Source organism: Aphelocoma coerulescens, chromosome 14, assembly GCF_041296385.1.
Source record: "Aphelocoma coerulescens isolate FSJ_1873_10779 chromosome 14, UR_Acoe_1.0, whole genome shotgun sequence".
Classification (NCBI taxonomy): Eukaryota; Metazoa; Chordata; class Aves; order Passeriformes; family Corvidae; genus Aphelocoma; species Aphelocoma coerulescens.
This window is the reverse complement of record NC_091028.1, coordinates 14,597,686-14,624,089: the sequence shown is the minus strand read 5'-3', so window position 1 is coordinate 14,624,089 and position 26,404 is coordinate 14,597,686. Positions and strand designations below refer to the sequence as shown.

Sequence of the window (26,404 nt, the reverse complement as noted above, 5' to 3'; positions counted from 1 at the left end):
ACAGGGAGAGCGGCTGCTGTTGCACTGAGCTGTAATGAGTTCCTGTAAGGAGAGTCACAAGCTCTAAAAAGTCAAATGAACAGGAACGACTGTGTGCAGGGTGATTCCAGCAGTGCCAGGGCTGCCTGTGCACATGGTGCCGTCAGTCCTGCTCCTCTGCATGGCTCTGTAATTCCATGGGGCTTGGAGGGCCCTCTGAGGTGTCTGGAAAGAGAGGGAGAGAGGGAGAATTGCTGCACCACACACGCTTGCTGAGCATTTTGGCCACCTTCCCTCACTGTTTGGTTTTTTTCTTTGTCTTTAAAGGTAAACTGCAGAAACTTTGATACTGTAACAGAAGAGGACAGTGAGGTGCCTGTACTCCACTGAAAAGCTGTTAGGTTATTTCCTAGTCTTACAGCTGTCTTTTCCAGTCTGTGGCTGAAGCTGTAATGCAGAGATAGGGGATTTTCCATCATGTTGTGTGAATCTTGGAGGGTTGTGAGGCTCTGTAACTCTGCAAACTTTTAGAAGCACACTCTCGTCGTGGAGTTCTGGGTCTGTGTTCTCCCACCTGTATTGTGGCACACTTGTGGGTGTAATGTGTGTTTATATCAATGGGTCCATGGTTTCCTTCTTCTTTTTCTCCTGTTTAGTTTCATGAATCTGTTAGAAATTAGTAAGGAAGACTAGGAAGTCACCCCATCCCTCTGTCTGTGGGATACAGTGTCAAATGGAAAAGGGCACCAAAGGAGAAAACAGAACAGTGAAGAGTGTGAGGGGATGGAAGTGCTTCCACCTGGTCTACCTTCCCTGCATAAGCTCTGCATCTAATTGCAAACCAAAGAATGAGAGAAGCAACATTAGAGAGAGGTGTATGAATGATTTGCTAATGGTTGTAAGCAGAGGTTTTCCTCTCTCCTGCAGTTTGGAGCGTGCCTCATGGTCCCAGTTACACTGACTGAGTGATATGCACTTCTGCCTTGGGGCTGATAAATGGCTCTCAGTGATTAGAAATGGGACTACCTTCATCTCCAGGGTAAGCAACCAAACTAAGTCTGCACACAGTGGGGGTGTAGGAATTATTGTGGCAATAACCTGTTGAGTCACTGCTTTTTATTGTACAATTATTTGTGTTCAGGTCTGATGCCTAAATAATGTGCAATACTGAAATGTTGCAAAAAAAGGAAATGAATGCAGAGAGCATTGCTCCACATGGCAGAATGTCCCTGCTGAATAAAATCTGTAGCTATTTCCCTTAAGCTCTAGTTAATAAGGTTCAAAAAATGATGGCTGGACTCCTTAGGGGCTGACATCTGAGTGAAGTTCAGAGGAGTAGCCCGAACTTCAGACACTTCTCTGAAGCCTCTCTCATCCATTTGAATGTCATAGGGTCTTCAAACCTGGGCTGAAACCCCTGTGAGGACACACTTCTCAGGTACCCCCTGGAGCACAGGAGTGCAAAGGCACACAGAACTCATGCCATTTCAAGCCTGAAAAGAGAAGTTTGTGATGATTGGTAATAGGCAGAGATTTAGGGTGGAGGAGCATCTTAATGACTGGTTTCAAACAATGGAAAATCTCACCTTTGTTTAAAGTATGGAGTGTGCTCCATACTTAATAAGAAATGAGGGAGGGCTTTGCAACCTGTCCCTATTTACTCAATGTTCATCTGGCTTATTTCATATCCTGTTTAGGGTAAGACTTCTTACCCCAGCCCAGTGGCAGCACCCTAACACAAGGACAAAACACACTCCTGTGTGTGAACTGCTGGGATTTCTCTAGGAGCTCAAATAGCACAGGCACTTCCTTCAGCACACAGAGCCCCAGGGCCCAGTGCTTTTACATGGACTGAGAAACAGGGCCCTTCTCCAGGGCAGCAGCATCCACACCCCTTGGATGTGGTGCACATATGCCTGCAGGATGTGACCTGGTCACATACAGATCTATGCTGTGGCTCTCCACAAGGCAGCACCCTTAGGAGACGTGGCAGGTTTCCATAACAGATCCAGTTTCAGTAGGAACCTTCTATTCTGAAGACAAATACTCTTTCGTGAGAGAGAGCGAGTGAGCAAGCAAGCCACACGGAGCCTAGGAACTCTGGATTTCTGGATTGCATTCTGCAGCACAAGAGCTGGCAGCCTGTCAAAGACAGTCTTTAAGTATGCACATATATTTTTGCAAATTGGACACTAAGTGTTTTAGCAGAAACCTGGTACAAATGGGAGATGTTTCCAATCAAAAGTCAACATGCTGCTGATCCAGCTCATCTCGGAATCTTGCCCTTGGGGAGGCAACATGTTGAAGTACCTGGCTCCCATGAGATGACAGATGAAGGCACTGGGGTTAGGGACCATTACTTGTTGACTCATGTGCCTCTCAAGCTGCTGTGGTTCCTGCACCAGCTCTGCAGCTCACTGTTCAAAATACCAGCTTTATCCTCTTTCCCATCCCTGGTTTACCTTACTGACCTCCAGTCTCCTGTCCTTGGAGTTCTTTGACATCACTGTGAGTTCTGAAAAATCTGACTTTGTCTGAAATGTTATTTACACTATTTAGAAATTGTGTGACTGTAATTGTGTGACTATGTGTCACATCTGTGAATATTGTCTGGGGCTTTGAAGGAAAGTACATATGAAGGAGCGAGGAGGAAGTGTATGAAAATCCTTAACTTGGGTTTAAACAATGATGACTAAGGATTGTCTATGCAGGAGTTTCCTGTGCAGCGAGGTAGGTTTGGAAGTGCTTTACTTAGCTGCCACTTCCATCTGCAGTGTCTGGATCTATCCCTCCCACAGGTTTCTGAGGTAGGAGCATAGCTGAGTTTTCCAGGGACAAGGGAGTGGCACCTGAGATGCTGTTAATGGAGACCTTGCACAGAGTGTAGAGAAAACTGGAAATTCATATTCTTGCTTAGAGGTCTGTATTATTTATGGTATTGCTGAAAAATCTGTGTTCTTTTGAATATTAGGACAGACAGTAGGTGAGTTCATCTGCAGTGCTTATGGAGTAGTCAGAGACAGGTGGAACATGCTCCTTATCATATGTTTGGATGCACATATATGTTTACTGTGTGTCTGTAGAGCTTTGTATTCTAAGAGCAACTTTGCTGCTTGCCCTGAGTCACTGACAGATACCCAGTGCTTCCAAATACCTGAGAATGCACAGCTAACATGGTATTCTGACAAACATTTTTAATAACATGTTATAAAAGTCCCAAAAAGGACACAGAACAGCAAAGGTGCATCCAAAATAAGTGAAATTCTGCAGTTCTGGGTTGTTTATTTCATAAAAACCATCTTGATAAGCAGGAAAGTAGAAGGACAACTTTCCAAAGCAGAAGTAGGGTTGCTTCTGGCAGGACCCCTCCTGCTTTGTTGGCTTTCAGGACTGCCCATGGCCTTACCTGCTCTCTGGGTTTCTGAAAATGTCCAGGCACTATTGACACAACTTTGTGATAAAAGATAGAAATTATTTATTATGTGCATTTTCCTCTTAATCCACTCAAACAGAGCCCCTTTTTTGTTTTGTGTTCTTGTCAGATTGTCTATGTGACAGTTGTCTTTCAGGCTGTGACATTAAATGCTGTATTCACATATTAGAGAGAGGATGATAATGCCAAGGGTAGCTATCAGTACTTCAGCTTTCACAATGTTTTGAGGGTTCTCAGGCAAACTGAATTCAAGGTGTTGGAATGTGAGGACCTTTGTTTTCCTCCCTCGCCTCATGGTTTCTCTCATTCCTCCAGAGCACCAGAGCTCATCCTCCTCGAATCCACAGAGGAAAGGCGAGGTGTTGTTTCAGTGCACCTTCCAGGGTCCTTGATGCACTCTTGAAGGCTCTTTGATTGCAGTGTTATTTCCTCTCAGAGCTGATGTGATTCCCTCTGTGCCACAATAAAACTTAACAATCTTTCTTCCCTTTCAAGAGAAAGGAAGCAATTAAAAAAAATATATAGCCACACATATCCCCAGCATTTCTAGGCTAAAAAATACATCAAATGTTGTGGCTTTGGCTCTGCAGGCTCTCCTACATCTGAACAACGCAGTGTTATGCTCCCAAACTTCATGACTTGTAAGATTCAGTGCTGGGTTGGTAACTCATATGTTGTATTTTTTTAAATGTTGCAGTGTTGTATATCATTGGAAAGAAAAAAAATCTTATTTGTCCTCTGATATTGAGTGGTGATTAGTAGCCATGTCAAATCTGAATTAGACATCTTTTAAATTGTGGCACTCACCAGAATATAAAAAGTATATTAGATTATCTTAGAATGTTTTTATGGCTCCATGTGAGTAATTTGACAGATGGCACAAAGGCACTTGGTTACAATGTTAAAGGAATGTAAAAAATTGTCTTGTTTAAAATAAGAAAGTAAATTCTCAGAAAATTCTACAACAGTTTCACAAGTGTGCCATGTGCCGCAGAGATAAAGGAGTGAATATGAATCCTTAATGCCATGCCTGCCTTAAAATCCCAAGTAAAATCTCAGGAAGGTAGTAATGTTGATCCCCCTTGTACACTGAGAAAACATTTGCATTCCATGGTTCTGTATCTGTCTTGAAGATCAATGTGCATATGCAGGTACAGGCCGTGTTCAGAGAGTACACGAATTAGAGAAACATATCCAGCTGCTGTGAAATCAGGCAAAATTTGCAGCACAAATTAGGTGGAAATTTTCCAGATTTGTATTTAAAACCAGCATACTCAAGAGCTTTGGAACTAAACAAGCCCCATCTGTTTTAAAAATTATACAGCACTGTGAACCAGCCGCAGTATACATCAAAATTTGGGATGTTGTATAAGAAACAGCAATTTCTAGGGTAGGAAGAAGATTTCCAAAAAATGATTTTGTATGTCTCTTCTTGAAGCAGTTAATTAAATTCATTCATTGCCTAAAACAGTATACTAAGTTTTACGGGTTAATTATGAACTCTTTCCAAGTCTGATTCTCTGATGGAAGTGTTCCATCACACCTTATGGCTGGGCTGTATTAGCGGGTAGGTCCTGCTCAGCTAGGAGAGGGCTCTCTCTGGCACCAGCCAACCCATGGCTGGTATTGAATGGGAATTTCCAGTGATATGTATATTTTCTACAGTCTGTGCATCAGGTAGCTGTTTTTCCCGGGACACACTTGTGGACACAAGGAGGAGAAGGTGGTCGGGGGCAGTCAGCACAGATTGAGGAAACAGGCCTGCCTGATCTGTTTGCCTTCAGTGATGAACCAACAGCATTTGTGGGTGGGTGAGGAACCTCCTTGTCATTTACCTGGACTTCAGCAAAGCTTTCATCAGTCTCCTAGATAGTGCCCTGTCTAGTGTGGGACATTGCATTCTTGATGGACAAAGAACTCAACCAGATGGTTTAGCTCATTGATCCCAGGCACACTCATAGACATATAATGAGTGCAGTATTCCAGCTTCTGTTCTTGGACCTGTCCTGTTTGTGACCTTTACCAGTGACCTGGAGGAAGGAATGGAGCATCCTTTTGTCAAGTTTTCAGGTGACACCAATTTCCAGGTGCTATCTGTCTGTAGCTTGAGGGCAGACCAGCCATTCAGAGGGACCTTGAAAGGCCAACAGGAGCCATAGGAAATTCAATAAGGATCAATACAAACTCTTCATCTGGGAAGAAAAAGCCCTGTAACAGTAAAGGCTCCAAAAGGCAGAGCCAGACTCTTCACTGAAAGTGGTGGAAGGATCAGAGACAGCAGACATAAACTGCACAAGAGAGATTCATATTGAGTGTAGGGAAAACTGTTTCCCCTAGAATGACTCTCAAGCAGTGGAGCAGGCTGCCAGAAGGGCTGTGAAGTTTCCATTTTTGGAAGCTTTTAGGACCTGACTGGACAAAGCGCTGAGCCACCTGGTCTGACCTCAGGCTGGCACTGCTTTGAGCAGCAGGTTGCACATGGAGATTTCCTGGGCTGCCCTCCAACCTGAATTACCCTGTGTGATCCTCTGAGAGTTTAACATTTTGGGATTGAATATTTTTTAGACTCGCAGGTGATGTAAACCAGAGCTGACCACAGGGGAGTCAGACCTACATATATTAGCCTGGGATTTGGTATTTCAACTCTCCCAAAGAGTCTGTGATGTAACCGCAGATGCAGCTCTGTAAAATGACAAACCTGCTGTACATTTATTGACTGAGTCTAACAGGCCTGCTCAGCTCGGTTTTCTTTCAATTATCTCTGCTGGCTCAAGCGCTGGAATGTGTTACTGTAATAAACAGCAGAATAGTGGCCACTCATCTGGGGTTTGCAGGGGGACATCTGTATGTTCCTTGTATCCAGGAGACACTGTATTGCCTGAATTACTGATAGCAGATTTGCTGTTCTAGGGAGAAAGGGAAGGAAACAGAAAAGTTGACTCGGAGCTCATGTAAAAAATTAGTAGCAAGTAAACCAGGGTGTGAGCTGAGAGCACATAGGCTAACGCCCTGAATTCCTCTGTGTGAAGCAGCTGACTTCATTCAGAAGGTGCAGAGAGGCCCTGGACAGATGCCCGCCCCTCTGCAGGTGCAGCTGAACAGACAGATGCTACAGATGCAGGTGTTCCTCAGTGGTCCTGTGCCAGAGGCTGCTGCCCCTTTCTCTTTGCTGGAAGAAGGGGTTTACCTGAGCACAGACACCTTTGGTCAGGCAACATTAGCAGAGCTGGCACAAACTGGCCGTGCAGTGGGTGTGAGATTGTCCCAAGGGACTGCTGATGTGAACTAGGGAATGCTCCCATGGGCTGCTCAGTGTGGCTGATCCAGTGCAGGGGCAGGTGCCAGCAGCGCCTTGCATGGAGGAGCGTCTACCTGAAAAACGAGTGCCGAGGAGCAGATGAGCTGTGAATTCACACTGCTCTCCCTGTGCACTGGCTTTGTCACTTCCAGAGGGTGATTAGGTTGCTGTGTCACTGTCAGTGAATGACGGCACCCACCCACCTGTTCTGAAAACTCCCTGTTATGTTGTACACAGGCCTTGATTATCGTTGTCTTCCTCACTGACTCTCAGGAGCATGAATGTTTTACAGAAGCACAGATGTTACCCAGAAAATTCCAAAGTTGTAGAATTGCCTCATACTTCTAATGCTTTTAGCTTCACTTTGATATTTCCCTGAAGGATGCAATGCCTTCTTACATCTCTTTCTGGACAGAAAGTCCCTTTGTAATGTCCTTATACTGCAGAATTCTGTTTCTTTCTTTTTTTTTTTTTTTTTTTTTTTTTTAAATAACAACCACATATCCACTGCTTTCCTATTGCCCCTGTGACCCTCTCCAAAGTCATTGGCAATTCATCATCTTGTAGTAACTCCTAATGAGCAGCATGCAAGGGGTGAATTCCTGATGGCTTAGTGTGGCTGTTAAATGTCCCTTATGTCCTGAAAAGTTCTGGACTCTGGAGGACAGTTTCAGTTCACCTGTCACCGAACAGTGACCACCTCTGCAATGGGCCTGGCAAGTATTGAACAGGCTCCATTTGATCAAAAATAAGCTCTAAGGGTAGAATCTGTTGATGACTATTTGTGGCAGATGTTTGCCTGTCCTGCAATGACATGGCAGTAGATATTGCAGGAATACATGTATACGCCTGTATGTGTGTATCTATACACACAAACACACACATATATATGTGTAAATAAAACCACAGGGAGCTCTAACTGAAACATTGCCACATACTGTGAAGCTAAATGGAGGCAACAGACATGGAGGCATGGGAAGGAGGTGCTGTGTTTTCAGGTGGTACAATAATGAAAAGTAGACGTGCCTTGGTGTCCTGGTGGTGACACCCATGAGAGCCCAACACATGCCTCAAGGACAACATACCCAGAGAGGTGTAATCGTTCCCTATTAAAGTGCTCATTGTTTTGGAACTGAGGACTTCCTTTACTGATCAAAGAGCTGCCTTTGATTAATCCATTTTGAAATGAATGAATTTCTAAGTTCTTATTTTTCGCTTTTCTTAGGGGAAATATTTCAAAAGCCTTTTGATCTTTGGTTATAGGCATTTAGTAAAAGGCAGGTACACTTTTACAAAAAGAACTGTGGAAGTCTTGTTGTAAAGGGTAACGTGTATCAGAAAACATTCAGAACATGTTCAGCAGGTCTTTTGGCTACAGCAGGCCCCTACATACTCACAGAATTGCTCTTGTGCTCATTCTTTAACAGGATCAACGGTTTTAAAAGGTAAAATCAGGCTGCTGGTCTGTGAAAAAAAAGGGCAATATCTACTGCAAAGGTCAGAAAATATTAATGTGGCATCTTACACTAACAGAGTACAGGCAGCACAAATCTCTACAAATAGGCATCCTGCTGGTAACCAATTGAAATGTAGGAGGTAGTTAATGTCTTTCAATTGTAAGTGTCATTTGATCCCCAGGGAGAGATTTAATGGATGGTATTTTCCTACTGAGAGTCCTGTCTTTTCTTTCTGTACTTCATTAGTAATAGTTCAGGGTCCTCATGTTCATAAAAAATGTATGCACTGCTTACCTGATTTTTCACATTTCACACACTGTATTAGGAAAATTGATGTTGTTCCTACAGAATTAAATAGAATACTTTACCTTTAATTATACGATGTCTTCCTGTCTACAAGCAGGTTTTCCCCACTAATTATTACCAAGCCAAAGAGAAGGAAAGAACAGAACAGAAAAGATACCAGTACTGGAATAAAATAATGGCTGTTTGCAAATCCACTTGCTGTGAAATATCCCCCCCTCCCCATCCAAGCTGTGTGGTCTGGATTGGTCTTGGGGATCCTTTGGAATGCAGGTCCTAGCTGAGGTATCTATGGGAAACGGATGCCTCGCTCCTTCTGTGGAGGTGGACCTGTGATATGAAACACTAATTTACTGAGTATGAATAATTTTATCCATAAGTGGAATCTTGTAGCTTTTTGACAGGGTAGAGCATTAATACCCTACTGCTGTTAGAGGGAAAAAAAAAAATCACTCAAAGAACTCAAAGTTCCACAAGTAGAGCTTCCTGGAGTAATTTCAGATTCAAAACTCAAGCTGCTTCCCTCCAAGTGTATTCCTGGTGGCTTGGGGAGACTATACTGACCCATCTCTCTTCCCCAGGATCAGGGGCTGGCATTCATTTTCTGATACCATCTTGGGTGACTGTTCTTGTGTTTTCTCACAACGTTTTAACTCAAACTTACTTTCTGATAACCTTGATCAACTTCCCAATAAGCGGATCATTCAGTAACAGAAATACCTTACTTTAATGGTCTGACTAAATACATAAAGTAAATTTGAGTTAAAACGTTGTGAGAAAGCAAATGCAAGTGAATTCATTGAGGGTGGGGAAAAGTGGCTAAAAAGCACTTTTTTGCACTAGACATGAGCTCTGCAGGTACAGGAGTTCACTGCACCTCCACTAAGGAGCTCTTCCTCCTGTGTTTGTTCTTACGTGTTTGAGCGCTCTGCTGAAGCAGAATCAAGTGAGCAGTTTCAATATTGACTTGTTTTTGTATAGTTGAGCATGTTGTGTTTTGTTACATAGCTTGCAGTGGTGAGAGAAATCCATTAAACTTGAAGTTAATTAGTATGGGAAGACTGTAATTTATTGAGATTGCCTGAATGGAAGTAAGGGCATTGCTATTTAATTAGCAAGTGCATTTGGATTTTTAGATTATTTTTTCCTTTTTGATTTTATTCAAAATATTGTAAGTGCTTTGCATATAATGAAAGAAGAATAGATTAAGGACAGGCGACTGAAAAAACATTAAAAAACTACGGCATAATATTAATTTTTTTGCTATTAAGTGTGTGCTTTTGATCAGATAAGACAACTTTTATTGCTGTGGTCTATTCTCATTTTGTATCTTAATTATGCCTGAAAAGATTCTTTAAATGACAAAGTCCTAATTTATATTAACACAAAGGACCAATCTCACAGAGTTATTAAACCAGAACGTGCCTGTTTGTTGCTTCTTCTCCTTCCCTGTTCCTGAGACCTTCCACTGAAGTCATGGGCACCTTCAGCTGATTTCCACAAATGTTACACTCAGCTGTGTTTTATACTGTGGGCTCCTTTCTTTGTTTTCCTTAATTTAAGATAAGTCATTGTAGATTGAAACTTCACTAACATCACTACTTCTCCAAATTAACAAGTGATGGGACAAGAGGAAATGGCCTCAAGTTGCACCAGAGGAGGTTTTGATTGGATATTAGGGAAAATTTATTCGCCAAAAAGGTTGTCAAGCACTGGAACAGGCTGCCCAGGGAGGCAGTGGAGTCACCATCTGTGGAGGGATTTAAGAGATGTGTGAATGTGGTGTTTGGGGATGTGGTTCATTGGTGGCCTTGGAGGTGCTGGGGAATGGTTGGACACAATGATCTTGATTCCAAAGTAAGTGGTTCTATAATTTACAGCTACTCTCCTCCATGGAGAGTGAAGCTGCTGCTGCTCACAGGAGGGGACTTGGCCCTCCAGTTCCTAATCCTGCAGCATGTCCCAGTAAGGTACAGTGGGATGTGGCATTGTCATGACAAGTGCACTGAATAAAGTAGAGAAAATTCTCTCTGGGGAGCGCACAACATGCTCAGTCCATCCATCCATCCATCCATCCATCCATGGCCTCCCAGCGAGGGACACAAGATTTGCCTTGTACATGACGGCATGTCGGCACAGTGATGACCCCGACCTTCGGGGCCGTGATGACCCCGCGTCGTGTGGTCTCACGGCTGCATGGGGACCCCCCCAGACCCTCGGCCCTAGCGCTGTTTTTCGGGAACGCGGCCGCCCCTCAGCCCGTCCCGTCCCTTCGGCGCGGGGCTGGCGCGGCCATGGCTCTGAGGGCGGCTGAGGGGCATCCCCGCGCGGCGGGCGCCCCCTGCCGGCCGCCTGTGCCCCGCGGGGCCCGGCCTGGGCTCCGCGGGCCGCAGCAAAGCCCCGAGAGCGCCGGCAGAGATAAACCTCAAACACCGCCTTTTTAAACCCTCCGGGATAGACAGAGCCTCTAACACCGCCTTTTTAAACCCTCCGGGATGGACGGAACCTCTAACGCCGCCTTTCAATGCTAGCGAGTAAGGTGTTACCGTGTTCTTGCTCAAGAGGTGTGTGTATCTGTGTGGCCGACAAAATTTTCCTCCCTCTACACAAGACGCTGATATAAAACTTCTTCACCTGTATATATTTTTAGCAAACAAAGAAATTAATGTTCACTAATTCTAAATTACACAATTCTTTCGTTAATTAGTATTCTGTCCTCTCTTGGTTATGGATTTCCCGCTGTTCCTGCTAATTAGTAATTTAAGTCTTTTTAGTGTCTTTTTTCCTTTGTCAGGAACTTTCCAATGCTCATATATTGAGTTAGCTTCTTCTTTACCTTCTGGTTCCTGCCAAACATCTTTGTAGTCCATAAATTCTTCACTTCTTGTATCTAATTTCAACAATACATCACTCTCTCACAGGCCTTACTCATTAAAACATATCAAAGTTAACTTTGCAAAACTTTAAGTTTCTGTAATTTTCCCAAGCTGTATTCCCACAATACCTGCTCATGCTAAATTTTGCTAAATGCTGGCTAGAAGTGATTTAAGATTAATACATTGCTTGTAATTAATATACTGGTTATGATTAAATAAAATAAAATAATTATAATTAATTAAACCTATTAATTAAAAAATTAGGAAAGCTATATGATTTCCAACAGAAGGACAAGGATTTGGTAGATGGTCATAATCTTTTTAATCTCGAATTTTATGCAGGTATTTGCAGCTGCCTCTGCATGAGCAAGCTCCGTATCTCTACATGGCTCCCTTCTGCCTCCTGTGAACAGTGATAATATCACTTTCCTGCCTTCCAAGACTGCTGTGAGTAAATGCATTAGAAAATTATTTAGCTGAGGTAGTCTTTCCCCTAGTGCTCTAGTATGATCTGCTCCTGTAGTTGTGACAGTAGTACAACTGCAGTATTTTATAAAACCCCCCAATACAGGGAGGGGATTCTGCCCCTGCCCTGCTCAGGTGAGACCCTACCTGCAGAGCTGCTTCCAGTTCTGGGGGCCCAGCACAGGAAGGAGCTGGAGCTGTTGGATGAGTCCAGAGGAGATCACCGAGGTGATCAGAGGAATGGAACAATTCTGCTATGAGGAAAGGCTGAGAGAATTGGGATTGCTCAGACTGGAAAAGAGAAGGCTTTGGAGTGACCTGATTCCCTTACCTGAAGGGAGATGAAAAGAAAGGTGGAGAGAGACTTTTTACAAGAACATGTAGTGACAGGACAAGGCAAAATGGCTTCAAACTGACAGAGAGGAGGTTTAATTTAGATACCAGAAAAAAATTGTTTACTGTGAGGGTGTTGGCACCCTGGCACAGGATGCCCCATCCCTGGAAGTGTTCAAGGCCAGGTTGGATGGGACTTGGAGCAACCTTGTCTAGTGAAAGGTGTCTCTGCCCATGGCAGGGGGGTGGAAGGAAATGATCTATAAGGTCCCTTCCAACTCAGGCCATTCTATGATTTTATGATTCTTTGATCGGCTGCATCTGCTGTCTTTGTGCACTCTGCTGTAGGAATTACAGATGCTGGCAATGAGTATACCTAGCTCTGAAAGAAGTTACTGGAACTTATGTGTTCCCCACTTTAGTGGCTGCAATTTAAAAATCCAGATTTGTAGTGTACGGTGTGCTGTCGAAGCTGAGATCTGCAGGATCTGAAGAATTTCATGACAGCTGCAAGATGTCATTTCAGTTTCCATGGAAACTGGCACAAAAATCAAGGTGAAGTGTTGGCTGATTATCTAATAGTAAAGCTGAGTATTTAAATATGGAGTTCTTCACCTTCCTTTTGCTGAGGCAACTTCCATTCCTACAGCACCCAGCAAACGCAATAGAGGCCTTATGTCTTCAAACTGTGGTCACAGCTTGGGCTGTGTAATCTGCTTTCCAGAGATGAAAGACAAAGTTCAGCCTTGACCCATTCAGCCACAGAGCTTTATGCTCTGCTTTCCAGATAAAAGGCTGATTTGTCCCCACAATTACTGCACACACCAGCACCATTGTTTATATGACAAATTACAGAGTAACAGAAGTTCTTTTGCTTTACGGTGTGTTTTTCTACTATGAATTTCCACAAACTTTTTGTTTCCAAATGCATTTCCTTGTAAATAATTCTCATTGCATACTTTTTATCTGCCCGCACTTTGGCTTATCACTTGAATTTAATGGCTCTTTGGCTTTGCACTCACTGGACTCTTGTTTTGAATCAGTGAGTTTGATCGTTTTGCTGAACATTTCTTTTTTCAGGTCATTGATTGCTATGGTTAACAAAATGAGTCCTCCTACTGATCCTTGCTACGTCCCACTAATCTCATTGCTATATCCTGAACTGCTCAATTACCTTTTGTCTTCAATTTCAGACGCATTTATCAAACCCACAGATCAGTCTTTTGTGCAGGAAGCAGTTTCATACTGGATTCAAGAACACATTCACGTGAATATTTCTCATACTTATATCTCAATTTGCTAAGGCTGTTTAAATTTTATTCGTTAATTTGCTTCTTGACATACCCTTTTAAGTGTACTTTCTCCACTGCTTATTTTTTGTCAGAGATGTCTTTCTTTCTAACCTCTATTCTTTTCTGCTCTTGGTGTCTTCCAGTATTTGATAGTGTTGACTTTCTACTTTGCAGCACTTTATCTTTTCTACCCTCCTGAATCATTTGACTGCTTTGTTCACTCTAGGCAGAGAGTAGGAGCCAATATTCTTCTGAATGACATTTGCTCTGTTTTTCTCAGTAGGAAATTGGGGATTTTCTTAGGCCTGTCTTTTGTATCTCTAACTCCATGTTCCACTTTTTTTGGAAGGGGGGTTGATACCTGCTTTGCCAGGTTTGGCATGATCAGTTGTATCTTGGCTCGGATATATGGAGAACACAAAGGCAAAACCCCAAAGCAGCGAAGTCCATGGCCTAACACCCCATGATATGCTTTGGATCACCTGGGTATTAATTCAAAAGGGGGCCAAGCAGAAGTCTTACTCCTTTGATATGGTCTGTTTCAAACCCAAACGATCCCAGTCTCATGTGTCTATAACTGAGTCTGCTCTCACAGATATTTTCTTTGCTAGGAGTACAATATGGAGGAGAAAGGGCTTTTTACACATTCATTAGCATGTCAAGGGGTTGTCTTTAAGTATATTACAACAGCAAGGGCCACATGTCTTTCACAAATGTAATAGAAGAAGCTCAGACTAAATTCTGACCACAGAAACCCCTGTGCAGTCTGTCTAGGGCTCTGTCATTCTGAGCTGCATTTTGCATATCAGAAATCTCTTCTTTCCAGTGCCCAAGGACCATGTAGCCATTTACAAACCACACTGGCATCCCAGAACAAGTCCCTGCCTTTGGCAGGGGTTCAGAGGGCTGGGATCTCAGGAATAAAAAATGAAACCGAAGCTCTCAGGCACAGTAGCTTCTTTGCTAAAAAGAGGCACATTCTTAACAGTAACTGAATATGGCTGAAGATAAGAGTTTGATACCAGAGCACTGAGAAAGAATAGAAAGGACACCACTCCTAAAAGGCAAGCTTTCTTAGAAATACTGTTTCTCTTTGGAAGAAAAGCCGAAAGAAGCTCTGCTTTGGAAGGTACATTTTCACAAAAACTTGCGTTTATAGGATTTGTTAGCTTAGATGATCCTATTCTATTTTAAATGTATCAAGTTAATTAAGAGTCATGTAATTTCTTTCACAGAAGAACTGAAGCTCTGGGCTCCTCTGAGGAAACAGTTGAACATGTGAAATGAGTACCCCAAAAACCTCATGGTAAGTCCCCTCACATTCAGACAATTATCTTCCAATCATTTGAGAAACTATGAAAAACCCCAAGCCCACAATACCCACACACTTTAAGCAGAGATGGGGAGGGTGTGTCACATTTAAAAAAAGAAGTGGACACAAAGGCACTTCTGTTCAAAAGCCTCCAGAGCATTCTGAAATGCCAGCGGGCAAAGCCTGCCTGAGCCAGAAGCTGACAGTAGATGATAGTCTGCCACAGGCATGGAGTTTACACAGCCGTGAACATTAATTAGGAATTGGAATTGAACATGTTTTGCTGAGTAGCTTTGAGCTACTGGTTGTTGCACTTTTTGGAAGAGGACCTGTGATGACTAGTTGGGGAGCAATATGAGAAAAAAAAGAAGAATGAGTAGCCTAAAAAAGAAAAGCTACTTACACAGATTAGAGTGGTATTCTATTTTAGGAAGTGGTGGATATGTGGAGGTTTCTGCAAGACCAAGGTACTGCTAGCAGGTGAGTGAGTAGGTCACCACCACTGCAGTCTGACAGAAGTCCATTAGCTTAAAAAGGGGTCTTTTAGGACAGGAAAAAGGACAACATAATTAGGTAGTCTGGTTCATTGGAAATACCTCCTCTGTTTTCAACCTGGACACATCAGTTTCTTGATAGAAGAAACACACATTCAACAGTTTTTTGGGTGGCTTCCATTTCCAGTAATATTGTTGTACATAGGAAATGAGGTATGTTTGTCTTAGGCATTTTTTTCTTTGAAACAGACAGCAGAAGGAACAGAGAAATTACAAGAGGTAGTGAATTTAGCAAACCTGCACATAAAATAATCTTTCATGAGAATAAAATGCTGCATTTACAGCTGTAAATGTACACACCCGTATAAGTTAAAAATACAAAGCTACTTTTACTGTGTTTCTTGTTCTTTTTGAGAGAATGAAGTACTCAAGTGCTGGACTTAAAGTGGTGAACCTCATTGCATTGGCAAAACCAAACCATTCATGCAGCACCAGACTTTTAACTTATCCTACGTGAGAAAGTTAGACAGTTAGTGCAACCAAAGTGCAATTGTGTTCTTCACAGTGTGTACGTTTTGACTGGCCTGTAAAGTGAATGTAGAAGTTCATGACTCTCCCAGGCAGCTTCTTTTGATGGTTGAAGAAAACATGATCTGCAACACACTAGGCCACAGCCTGACTTGGAATGATTAGACCGGTGCTCATGAGACAGTGGAGAAAAGTCAAAGTCAGCTACCTGGAAAAGGAACATCAAAAATACCATTCTTAGTTCAGTTCCCACTGGCTGGAGTCCAGCAAGGATACATTGGGCTACAAATGGTGCTTGGTCCTCAACCATTTTCAGTCAGTCACTAACTTCAAACAGACTTCTGATTTATACCTGCTGTGCACATGGCTTATACACAGTGTCTCTAGAGGTATATAATTTATATTGTGGCACAGTGTAAAGGGTATTGGGTACTTTCCAAAGTACCATGAAAGCTACCTTTGATTTGAGAACTCATGCTTATTGCAAACACCTTTTGGAGCAAGTGAAAGGTATATTAGAGATGGAAGGGAGCTGGGGAGAGGAAGGCCACATATAAGGGGTAGGTAAAAATTTAGGGCTGCTGTAGGTAACATACCCCTCCTTTTTTATCATCCTGTATCCTCTTGCACTATCTCCTTGCTTTCTTTCATGTAACTACTCTGAGGCAGATCCTCTGGAAGGATACTTCAATGCAAGGATCTGCTTGGGAATATTAACAAACTGCCCATTATTATTCTGGCAATTTAGAGTTCTCTGCAACAAGCCCGAAGCATGCCTGTTACTTCGTTTGCCTGCACTGATTGGATTTTTTGGTAGAACAGACCACACATACCAGGGAAATGCTCCCTCCTGCTCTGTTTGTCTGAGGATTAAAGAACTTTTCATATCAGATACCTTCCATGGCTAAAAGATACCTGATTACTATCCCAACTCAAAGTAAGAGTAACAGAATACCTCCACGAGATCTTTTTGTTGTGTGTTACTTCGAAAAGTCGTGTACAGCACGATTACCAGCATCACTGAAACCAGAGCAGTGCAGAGCAAGACAAAGAAAGCTGGGTGGATTCCTAGGAAAAAGCATAAGGACACATTCCTGGAGTGACACAATACCCCCCAAAAAAGCAACAGTGAGAAGGAAACAATGAAGAAGTTTTAGGAGTACTTTTTGAAAAAAGGAGATGTGTGTAAGGGGGAATAAACTTTTCAGCCCAGATCACTCCAGGTTTTTCTGAAATCTCAGGAGTGGGAGGAGGTTGTATGGGTCTTTCCCTTTATGCCCTCTTTTCTCTTGAAGAGCCTAAAAACCTCCACCCAGTTACAAATGTTAGCCCTTGATTCCCCAGGCTGTTTGTACCTCTGTGGTACCCCAAGAGGACAGGAAGGATCTGACCTCCACAGCAGCTAAGAGCCTCCAGCACAGAGGATTCGGCCCTGAATGCACACCAGTGCCTGCTGGAGTGAGCTGCCCTGTCTGTACACAGCTGGCTCACAGTGACACGGTGTGATCAGCCTGTGTCACAGCCTGGCTGTCCCCCATTCTCTTCTCTTGGCCATTTAACCACTCTCTCAGATGGTTTAGGGACCCAAGAGAGGCATGTGTGAACCCTGCATGGGGGAGCCAGCTGGGGTCACAGGCAGGAGGGACAGAGACTTGTAATGAAATGGAGGCTTAGAAAAATGTACCACTGATAATCCATAACTAAACTAAGCAAAAAAAATTGAAACTGCTTAATTAAAGTAGTGTTACAGACACATATGTTTTCCTAATTATCCTCTCCAACTACAAAAGCTGGACTATTTAAACTGAAAAATATGTCATTTAAGTAATACAGCCTTCCCAGGGTACTTAGTAGCTTCAAGACACTCTTGGGACTAAGGGTTCAGCAGAATACAAGAAGCTCAGAGCAATTACAGCAGACACATTATAAATTTTCATTTCCCTTTTTATTTTCTCCTTTTAAGGATCTATAACACATTCCTGAAACCTCATCCGCAGGCTGGCTAACACACAATTGTCCCTAACCTGTTTGAGACTGCAGCTTCCCTGACAGGTGGGACTCCGTGCTGCTCAGACTCCCTGCTCCTCACCTGCTGGCCGCACTTTGATCCCGTGGTACGTCTGCAGCATCGTCACGCCGCTCTCCACCCTAACGCTGAGGCAATACTGTCCCGCGTCCCTGAAGGTGTGGCTGAGGTTGTAGCAGGAGCCACTGATCTCCACCAGATGGCATTTGTCACCTTCAAGTGGAATGCATTCGGATTTTATAAGCCAGCATAATGCCAGTGGTGGGCTGAAACGACAAGAGAAAAGAGGCAAAATTAAAAAAAAGGGGAAAATGCTGCAAAAATTTCAGCAAAGAACTTGGTTAAAATAGCAGAATAATTTTGAAACTAATGACGTTAATCTAAATACAAATAAAGAAGTAGTTAACTGCACAGTTGTTTGGTTTATAGCATTTGCCAAATGAAAAAGTTCTTTGTGATGCTTCTCTAAAGGCAAGCCTTTCAGCTGAGAGCTGAATACCTGCAAGGGTCAACAGCAGGCCACTGTGTGTAGAAAATAGTCCTTCTTCCATAGTCCTTCTTCAATAAAGATAAAAGGAATCTTTTTTCCCTGCACTTCCAAGGGAAGGTTATTTTTCCTTTGTCCTTCTCGCACAGAAATCACTGTCTGTACCACTGAAGCACATCCAAGACAGTTCTAATTTTAAAAAACCCACAAATGAAACTGCAAAGAATATAAGATGAGCTCTGTACAAAGGAATAATAGCCAGAAAATGTAAGTAAGTTTCAAGGATCACAGCATCCCTTACATTAACAAAAGGTTTTTTATTTGCCATCAAGCAATTTAGTGCAACCCACTTCATGGCCATGTGGCCTCTCACCACATCTAATGGATGCCTTTTATTTACCCTTCCAGATCCCTCTTTCAACTGATTCTGCTTGAACTCACCTTATGCACTATAGACTTTGATTCTGACAACAGCCAGAGCTTTTCTTTACCTTATTTTATTACTATTTTGTTTCTTATCTCTTTACAATGACCTTTGGCTAAAGAAAGCATTGTGTTTATGTGTTTATCTCATTTTCAAGCTTTGTTTTTGATAACCTATCTCTTTGTCACTGCATCTCCTCTTGCATCAGTGCCAGTCCTGTGACTAGGAGGTTACCAAGCCTGCTTTCATTGATCTCAGGTTTGCCTGTCACAGTTTTTGGCTGTTCACATTCACTGGTATGCCATCTCCAGTTCCCGTTCCTGCCGATGTGCCTTTCACTTTCTGAATGCAAACTGTGCTGCTTTGTCTGTTAGGACTGTTTATGCCTCTGGTAAATGACTCTGTGTTTGGGTGCTGCTTGCTCCAAAACTCCCATGTGTTCTAGTGCTGCAACTTGAGAGAGCTTGTGCTGGGACTGAGGTGCTCACAACTCTCCTGTTTTCCTATAATCCTTGCTGCATGGAGCTTCTATATCTTATCCATTTTGTGGCAATCATAACTTTGCCAGAATTACTCCCCAAGCCTATTAATCTCCTATGCCAGCCAAGTTTGCTGCTATGCAACAGCATTTGGGATATATTTTAACTTAATAGTGGGGAAATTGGTGAAGGACAAAAATTCAAAAGGAAGTTTTCAGATGCATTTTTCCCCGCTATTTCTCTGGCTACTTGTCTTTTAACATTCTCTTTACAAAGATAAAAAAATAACATTTGCTTTACATAGGAGAATTCCATTTTTCTGTAAAAATGCAGGTTCTTTCAGGCTCTAGAGCTTGTGGTATTTCAAGTCAGGAAAATGCAATATTCAATGGTATTTTGTTCAAAGAAAATTTGGGGTTTTTTTGTTTTTTTTTTTTTTTGTTTTGGTTTTTTTTTTTTAAGTAACTTATGTGGGGTGCAACTGACTATTTTAAGGAAACACTGGGGAAAAACACAGACAATTTTCGGAAGGAAAGAAGTTGTGCTCGCTACTTACGTGCCATTGATATGAAGAGATAAATTCAGGTTTTCCATTACCTGAGTCTCTCTGGAGCCCACTACGTTAATACTTTTAACAGCATCTGAGAAGAAATGAAAAGGCAGCATGTCACACTCCACATGTAAACTTGAGTCTCACTGGTTTCTCACTGAAGGTTTTTTTCCACAGACTTGCAGATTGGAGCTCCATCAGTCACACAAATAATACTACTTGTCTGACACCCCGCAAGGAAACCTACCAATAGAGAAGTTGTAAGTTCTCTGACATTTTTCTGTTTTCTTTTTAATATGTATAATCAGCTTTTTAAATTCTTTACATTTTTAATTCTGTGCTTATTTACTCCTGAAGCTGACTAAATCAATGAGACTTTCCTAATGCTTGACTTAACTAATTTATTGTTTAGGGATAGCTGATGTAAATTCAACAAACAAACCCACCATAAGTTACCATAAATACTTTATTGTTTTATTTGTATGTGAGACTTTTACAAAAGACAGTAAAATTGTCTGCAGATTAAGAAGAAACTGAAGATTTTATCTCTTTCCACCTGTTTTTCTGTGTTGGAAGAACATGAAGTTGATTTTGCCATGGAAACACTTCACTGATAGATGTTGACCAGTCATTGCATGTGAAACAATGTTGAAGTTGTGTTACCATGTTAAAGCTAGATTGTATCTGCACATATACAGCCACTACAGCTACAGGATTGAAGGTGCAAGATGCTTCATAATTACCCAAGAGATCCAGAGCTGTGGTAAAGTCCCCAGTTTTCTGCATAATTTCTCTTTCGTGTATGATGCTTCCAATTTGCTCCCATTCAGCTACGACCTTCAGGTGCACTGTGCGATTCCCCATGGAAGAGCAGTTGCAGTAGACAAAGGGTTCCTTGGTAATCTGGTAAACTCTGTGTGCAACAGGAAAATAATTAGAATCAAAATTGCCTTTTACCAAGTGCTTGCATATTTCTGGTTTAAAAAGGGACGAGGTCTAATACATTTTCTTTATAGACAATGCTCCAGTGGCTGTGATTCTAAATTCTGCTTTATCTCCATATCAATGAGGATTTATGTCTGTGGTGTTACCTATAGAACTACAATTAGTATGAGATCCAGAAGAATCCTGTGCATTTTTAATTAAAGAAACTAAAGATAACGCTAAAAGAGTTCACAAAATGAAACAGGAGTAGTCAGTAAATTATGAAAACAACTTTTATAGCAGGCAGACTATTAGCTAACTGATTTGATTGGGATTTTTCTCTAGATGAACATCTGAATCAGAGCCATCTTGAATACTTGTGAAAGCAGACAAAGTAAGCACACCTACCCGTCTCCAAAATCCCAGTTGTAGACAAATGATGCTGACTGGAAGTAATGACTTGGGTCATGAAGAGAGAAAGAAATCCGGGTCACTGTGTCTGTGGAGGATCCAGAACCATGTGTGGTAACTCTGCTGTCTTCTATCTGGGCAATGGTGAGGTTCCCTGTGATAAATTCTGCAGAATAAAAAGAGGGAAGAAGAATGACAGCATTCTTCCACAGCATGCTCTGTGTGTATATCAAAACATTCTTTGATGATGTGTCTTTCTGTGTCCTAGTCCAAGAAGTTAAGTGTATTTTATATCTATTACTCAGTGTTGTTACATATGTTAATGAGGCAGTGAAATGAAAATATTTACTTAGGCTTATACAACTGGTAATGATAAAACATCTAATAGAACTAGGAGAAAAAAATCCCAGACTGGTTGAGCTCAATATAAACTTTTACTATTGATTTAAAAAGAACTGCTATTAATATCAAGCATCTAGATTCAGAATCAAGCCAGTATACCCATTCTTCATGTTTGGAATGGTGTTTTTTGTGTTTTGTGGGGTTTTTTTATGTAGCTTTTTTCCCCCTTGGTTTTAGCTAGTCTTATAGAAATTAGTATTTGACTGCTATGAACAACAATGTGCTATATATTGTGAACACAGAAAGGGGAGAAATTTTATGTCTATGAGAGGTTCTGTGTTCGACTTTGTTTACAAGGAGTGGCCGACTGATTTAAAAAAATCCTCTTTAACCTACAAATAAAGATGTATTATGATGAGACATTTATCAGCTCATTATAAAATTAATGGGCTATTGATTACCAGTAACAGGCTCTTACCCTGTTAACAATTCATTAAATCTGGTTAACTGTTTTATGGGCGATGCACAAATAATAATTGCAATTACTGTTGGAATGGGTCTGTCAATCTCTGTATTAGAGATTAGGTTAACTGCAGCACACCAGTGGTTAATTTGTAAAAAAAAGAGCATATTTATGGTTATGAATATTCCCAGTAAGCTGAAATTGCACTCAGCAACATTTTATGCAGCCGTGACTTCACATCCAATTTCAGTACACTCGGACAGAGCTTTAAAAGAAAATGTAATGCTCTGCTGTGCTGATGGCCTAAGATTTGCTGTGTCATGCAACAGGGGAAAGCAGCAGATTGTCACTGCTGATGGTCATCCTAACTTTAGGTCTAGAAATGTTGGGAGGCAGGAGAAGAAGCATTGTTTTAGCAGTCTGGACGTCACTGACCCATGCTGATGGGTGAACTGCAGCTGCTGAAGCATCTGGTTTCCAGTTCAGTTTCTCTAAGTGACAGAGGCAGAAAAACACGGGCAGGATCACCCTTTCTTCCTGGATGTAGAGAGACTAGAGCGTGGCTCTAATGGTACTGATTATACCATTCCACCCAAACCCACCTTCAGCCACAAGTGCTTACAAATCAAACTCTGTTGTCAGAAGCCATAATTTACACTGGCTTTCACCCTGCTGCTGGCAAGGGCATATATACTGAGTTCCTGGAGAGGTCCAGGCTGTAAAGCCATTTTACCTGTAATCTGAAGCACGGTGATGTTTCTTGCAACCGGCCGACACAACCAGCAGTTTTTGTGAGTCACCCAGACAGAAATGGGGAAAGTGCCTGGAAATTCACCAGTCACATTAATTATGGAAGTAAACTGCTGCTCGGATTTCTCTATCAGAATCAGAGGAGCATAAATCCAGTTAAAGTGATACAAGTTTGATGTGACATTTTCGTTCTCCATTCTTAGACTGGCCTGAACAGTAGCTTGAGCTCCTGTTGTGATGGGACCATTGTTGGTTATTTGCAGACCATACAACTCTGTGGAAATCAGAAGAAAAGAAGTAAAACAAACCTTGTTGTACTGCATTTTAAATTTTATTTTTTTATTTATTTACACTTTTTAACTAGTCAGCTGTAGTTATGTGACTGTTATGTGACTCACAATGACACTCATCCCATTAAAGACTTTACCACCATATTTTTTTACTGTTTTAAAATCTGGAACAGAAACTGTTGCATATGTATACGACTTCAAACAAATAGCAGCAAGCAACATGTCAGACTGGGTCCTAGAAATGTTCATAGTAGAAGACAGCTTCAGACTAGAACATTGCAAAAGCTTTGACGAGGTTTTACACCCAGAACTGGGTGCTGGCTGTAGGTTCATTGTCTCTAATGATCTAACATGGTCACTAGACTTCCAGATACTGGAAGAAGCTCAGCTCTAATCTGTGTCCTAGAAAATGTGAACCTTCAAAATCAGGTGAGATTTCATTCACTAGATTCCTTTGCCAGCTCTGTTGACAAGTCCGTCTAACTTTCCTCATAAGTAAACATTAAAAACTCAGTAAATACATCTTCTGTGCTATGGTCCACCTTACATTTCTTTTTCCAGGGAAGGACCAAAAATCCCAAGGCAAATTAAAGTTGTACCATGCTCTAGTGGCAGATCAGTTGCTGTGCAGAGGCACCTGGACAAACTCAAAAAGTGAGCCCATGGGAACCTCATGGGGTTGAACAAGGCTGAGTGCAAGATTCTCCACCTGGATTGGGGCAATGCCCACTATTCAGTACAGGCTGCGGAGATGAAGGGATAAAGAAGGACTTGGGTACTGGTGGATGAAAAGCTGGACATGAGCCAACAATGTGCACCCAAGAAAGACAATGATATCCTGGTCTGCAAAAAAATCAGCATGGCCAGCAGGTCAAGGGAGGTGATGTTTCACAATAAGGGTGGTGAAACACTGGCACAGATTGCCCAGTATGAACATTTGAGGTCAGGTTGGACAGGGCTCTGAACTACCTAATCTAATTGAAGATGTCTCTGCTCACAGCAGGGGATTGAACTAGATGAACTTTAAAGGTCTCTTCCAACCCAAACCATGCTATGATGCTATGAAACAGCAAGGCATGAGAGGTGCAGGACAGGACCTGTGATAATGAATCAGCTCTGCTGCTCTGAATGACTCACCATTATCTTCTCTGCCATGTTTACTCAACTACTTCAGATCTTGCAACTACTGCAACATGCAGAGTGTGAGAGAGGTTGAGATTTATGGAAAGAATACATTAATTTTTTTTAAAAATAGTGCAACAACAGTGCAGCAACATTAAAGGTTGTGCATATGTTAAACAAAAAGTCAACCCCCAAGCCCCAAAACAAAAGAAAATGCAAAATAGCTGTGAGAGCTGGGAACAGGATCTGGTTGCTTGCCTTCAACACAGAGCATGTTCCCTTCCCTTCATCAGAGCTCTCCCTGGCTCTCCTGTCATCAGCAGTGCTGAGCAGAGCAGCAGAGCTGGGGGGTTTCTGATGCTGTTGCCTTTCCTTATCCTCTCTTTCAGGAGCCACCAGTCTGCAACAGGGACCTGAATCTTTGACCTTCAGAAGTTGTATTTCTCACTCATCCATGACCTCTAATGTGAAAGGAGCATTGGGACCAGCTAACTCCCTTGCCGGCTTTTCTGCCCCCATCAGCTTGGATGGGATGAAAGGGACTGCATTTGTGCCTGCATTTTATTTTACAGATCACAGGTGCTGAGCAATTCTGGAGGCAGAAGGACTGTGAGAAATGAACTATGGCAGTAATGATACTGCCTGAGAAAGAACTCCACTGTTCCCATTTCACAGCACAAGAAATGGCCCTGGGTTCAATTTTTTGAGTTAAAAGAGAAATGCTTGTGTTTTGATGAAATCTGGCACAGGGAGGTTTCCTGTCTAGAAGACTCAGGCTATGCTCCACTTTGTTTCAGCAGAATTCAGGAAAAAAATAGCCAACTAACTCATGCTTATCTAGCACTTCTCCTTGGAGGTTATCATGGTGCTTTACAAATCAGGGCCATACTGGCCCGAGAGGTGCAGCAGCTGGAGGTTCAGTGGCTAATCCAAGGTCACCCAGGGAGTGACCGGCGCAGCAAGACATTCCATCCAAGTCAGGGATTTCTCCTACCTTTCCGACCTGTCTGCAGAATGGAGCTCTGTGAGTCCCACAGCGAGGGACAGCGGCTGCCCAGGTGCCTTGTGACCCGCGGCGCGGGGTCAGCGGAGGAAGCAGAAGTGCAGCTTTTGGGTTAGAAGTGCAAAGCAGAACCCCGGCTGCCCGGGATGCCCCACCTTCACTGCCGGCACCAAGATCACAGAGCCTGAGAATAAAGTCTGGGGTGGTGGGAGCGTGCCAAGAGCTGCTTCCATCCCTTGTCACATCTATCAAGCTCGGGCAGGGAATCCCCCACAACAGTGATGCAGCTCACGTCTGAGGTCTGAGCCCTCGCCCCCCGCACCCCTCGCCCGCTGCCCGGCGGCGATACCAGCGCAGACCGGCGGCCCCTTACCTGCGGCCGGGGAGCGACCGTGGCCGAGCTGCAGCAGCAGCAGCAGCACGCAGAGCAGCAGCAGCACGCAGAGCAGCTGCCGCATGCTGCGGGCCGCGGCTCGGTGCCGCCGAGACCGGGGCTGGGGCCGGCTCTCGAACCGGGACCGGGTCTGGCCGCGCTGCCCCCGCGGCACTGCGGCTCCTCTGTCCGCGCCCCCGGGACGCTCCCCCGCGGCAGCGCCCGGCCCGCCTCTCCCGGGGGCAGTTCCTGCGGGATCGCGCTGGCAGCGGGACCGGGCTGCAAAGCCGCCGGCGGTTGAAACAAATAGTCAATAAAAACCACAAACGCCTCACATCTGCCGAGGGCGTGGGGATGCGCCCGAGCGTTTGGGAAGGGGTTTGTGCTGCGCTTTGGCGGCGCCAAGCACATATAAAGTATTTCTGAGAGGGCGCGGGGACGCCTCTGCCGGGGAGGTTCGGCTGCTGTTACCGGTCCCGCAGCGCTCCGAACGGCCTGTAACGGGTGCCCTGCTGGAGAAAGCGAGAGCAAAAGTGCCGGAATGTGGTTTTCTGGTGTTCTTTTTTTGTCTTTTTATTTTATTTTCTCCTGTTTTGTTTTGTATATTATGGTTTTAATTCGCTTATTTTTACTTTTTTTTATTTTCTTAAACTCATCATTCGAAGCCCTTTCTCACGCCTGGCCGCCGTTTTGTTTCTTGCGGCGGATCAGCCCCTTTGCCCGCTTCGCTTCCGGTCGTGCCGCCGCTTCCCCGGGGCACCGGCGGGGCAGGCCTTGCGCTGGCCGGAGAGGCCGGCCGCGGCCGCCTCTGCCCCGCTGACTCCTCGCCCGCTGCCACCGGCGGCCCCGGCGTTAGCGGAGCCTCCGGGGACGCGGGGACGGGCGGGCTCGCCTCAAGCAGCGGCCGCTGGCAGCGCCCAGCTGGGGCGAGACCGCCCCGGCGGGGCGGGTCAGGGCGGGGCCGTCCGAGGCTTGCGGGGCCGGCGAAGG

At 43.4% G+C, this 26,404-nt stretch overlaps 1 protein-coding gene and 2 long non-coding RNA genes across 5 annotated transcripts in view; 2 read left to right on the top strand and 1 right to left on the bottom strand.

The window, feature by feature from the left end:
- Window positions 1-17,843, top strand: part of LOC138118815 (uncharacterized) — a 96,394-nt gene extending 78,551 nt beyond the window's left edge. The window contains exons 1-5 of one of the 3 annotated variants that reach the window (XR_011155291.1): window positions 911-1,018; window positions 11,689-11,793; window positions 13,338-13,411; window positions 14,672-14,742; window positions 17,734-17,843. This is a non-coding gene — a long non-coding RNA (uncharacterized lncRNA). Of the gene's footprint in view, window positions 1-910; window positions 1,019-11,688; window positions 11,794-13,337; window positions 13,412-14,671; window positions 14,743-17,733 lie in introns of those variants that run through there. The other 2 variants (XR_011155290.1, XR_011155292.1) reach the window with 2 other exon arrangements.
- On the bottom strand, window positions 14,754-25,579 carry TMEM130 (transmembrane protein 130). The gene is made up of 8 exons (XM_069030039.1): window positions 25,415-25,579; window positions 22,610-22,900; window positions 21,069-21,237; window positions 20,480-20,649; window positions 19,743-19,827; window positions 17,860-18,062; window positions 16,726-16,838; window positions 14,754-15,978 (listed from the first exon to the last, which is right to left on the bottom strand). The coding sequence occupies exons 1-8, from the start codon at window positions 25,497-25,499 to the stop codon at window positions 15,802-15,804; spliced, it is 1,293 nt and encodes a 430-aa protein (XP_068886140.1). The 5' UTR covers window positions 25,500-25,579; the 3' UTR covers window positions 14,754-15,801.
- On the top strand, window positions 18,056-21,092 carry LOC138118816 (uncharacterized). The gene is made up of 3 exons (XR_011155293.1): window positions 18,056-18,550; window positions 19,914-19,996; window positions 21,006-21,092. It is a non-coding gene; the product is annotated as an uncharacterized lncRNA (long non-coding RNA).
- Window positions 25,580-26,404: the final 825 nt, after the last annotated feature.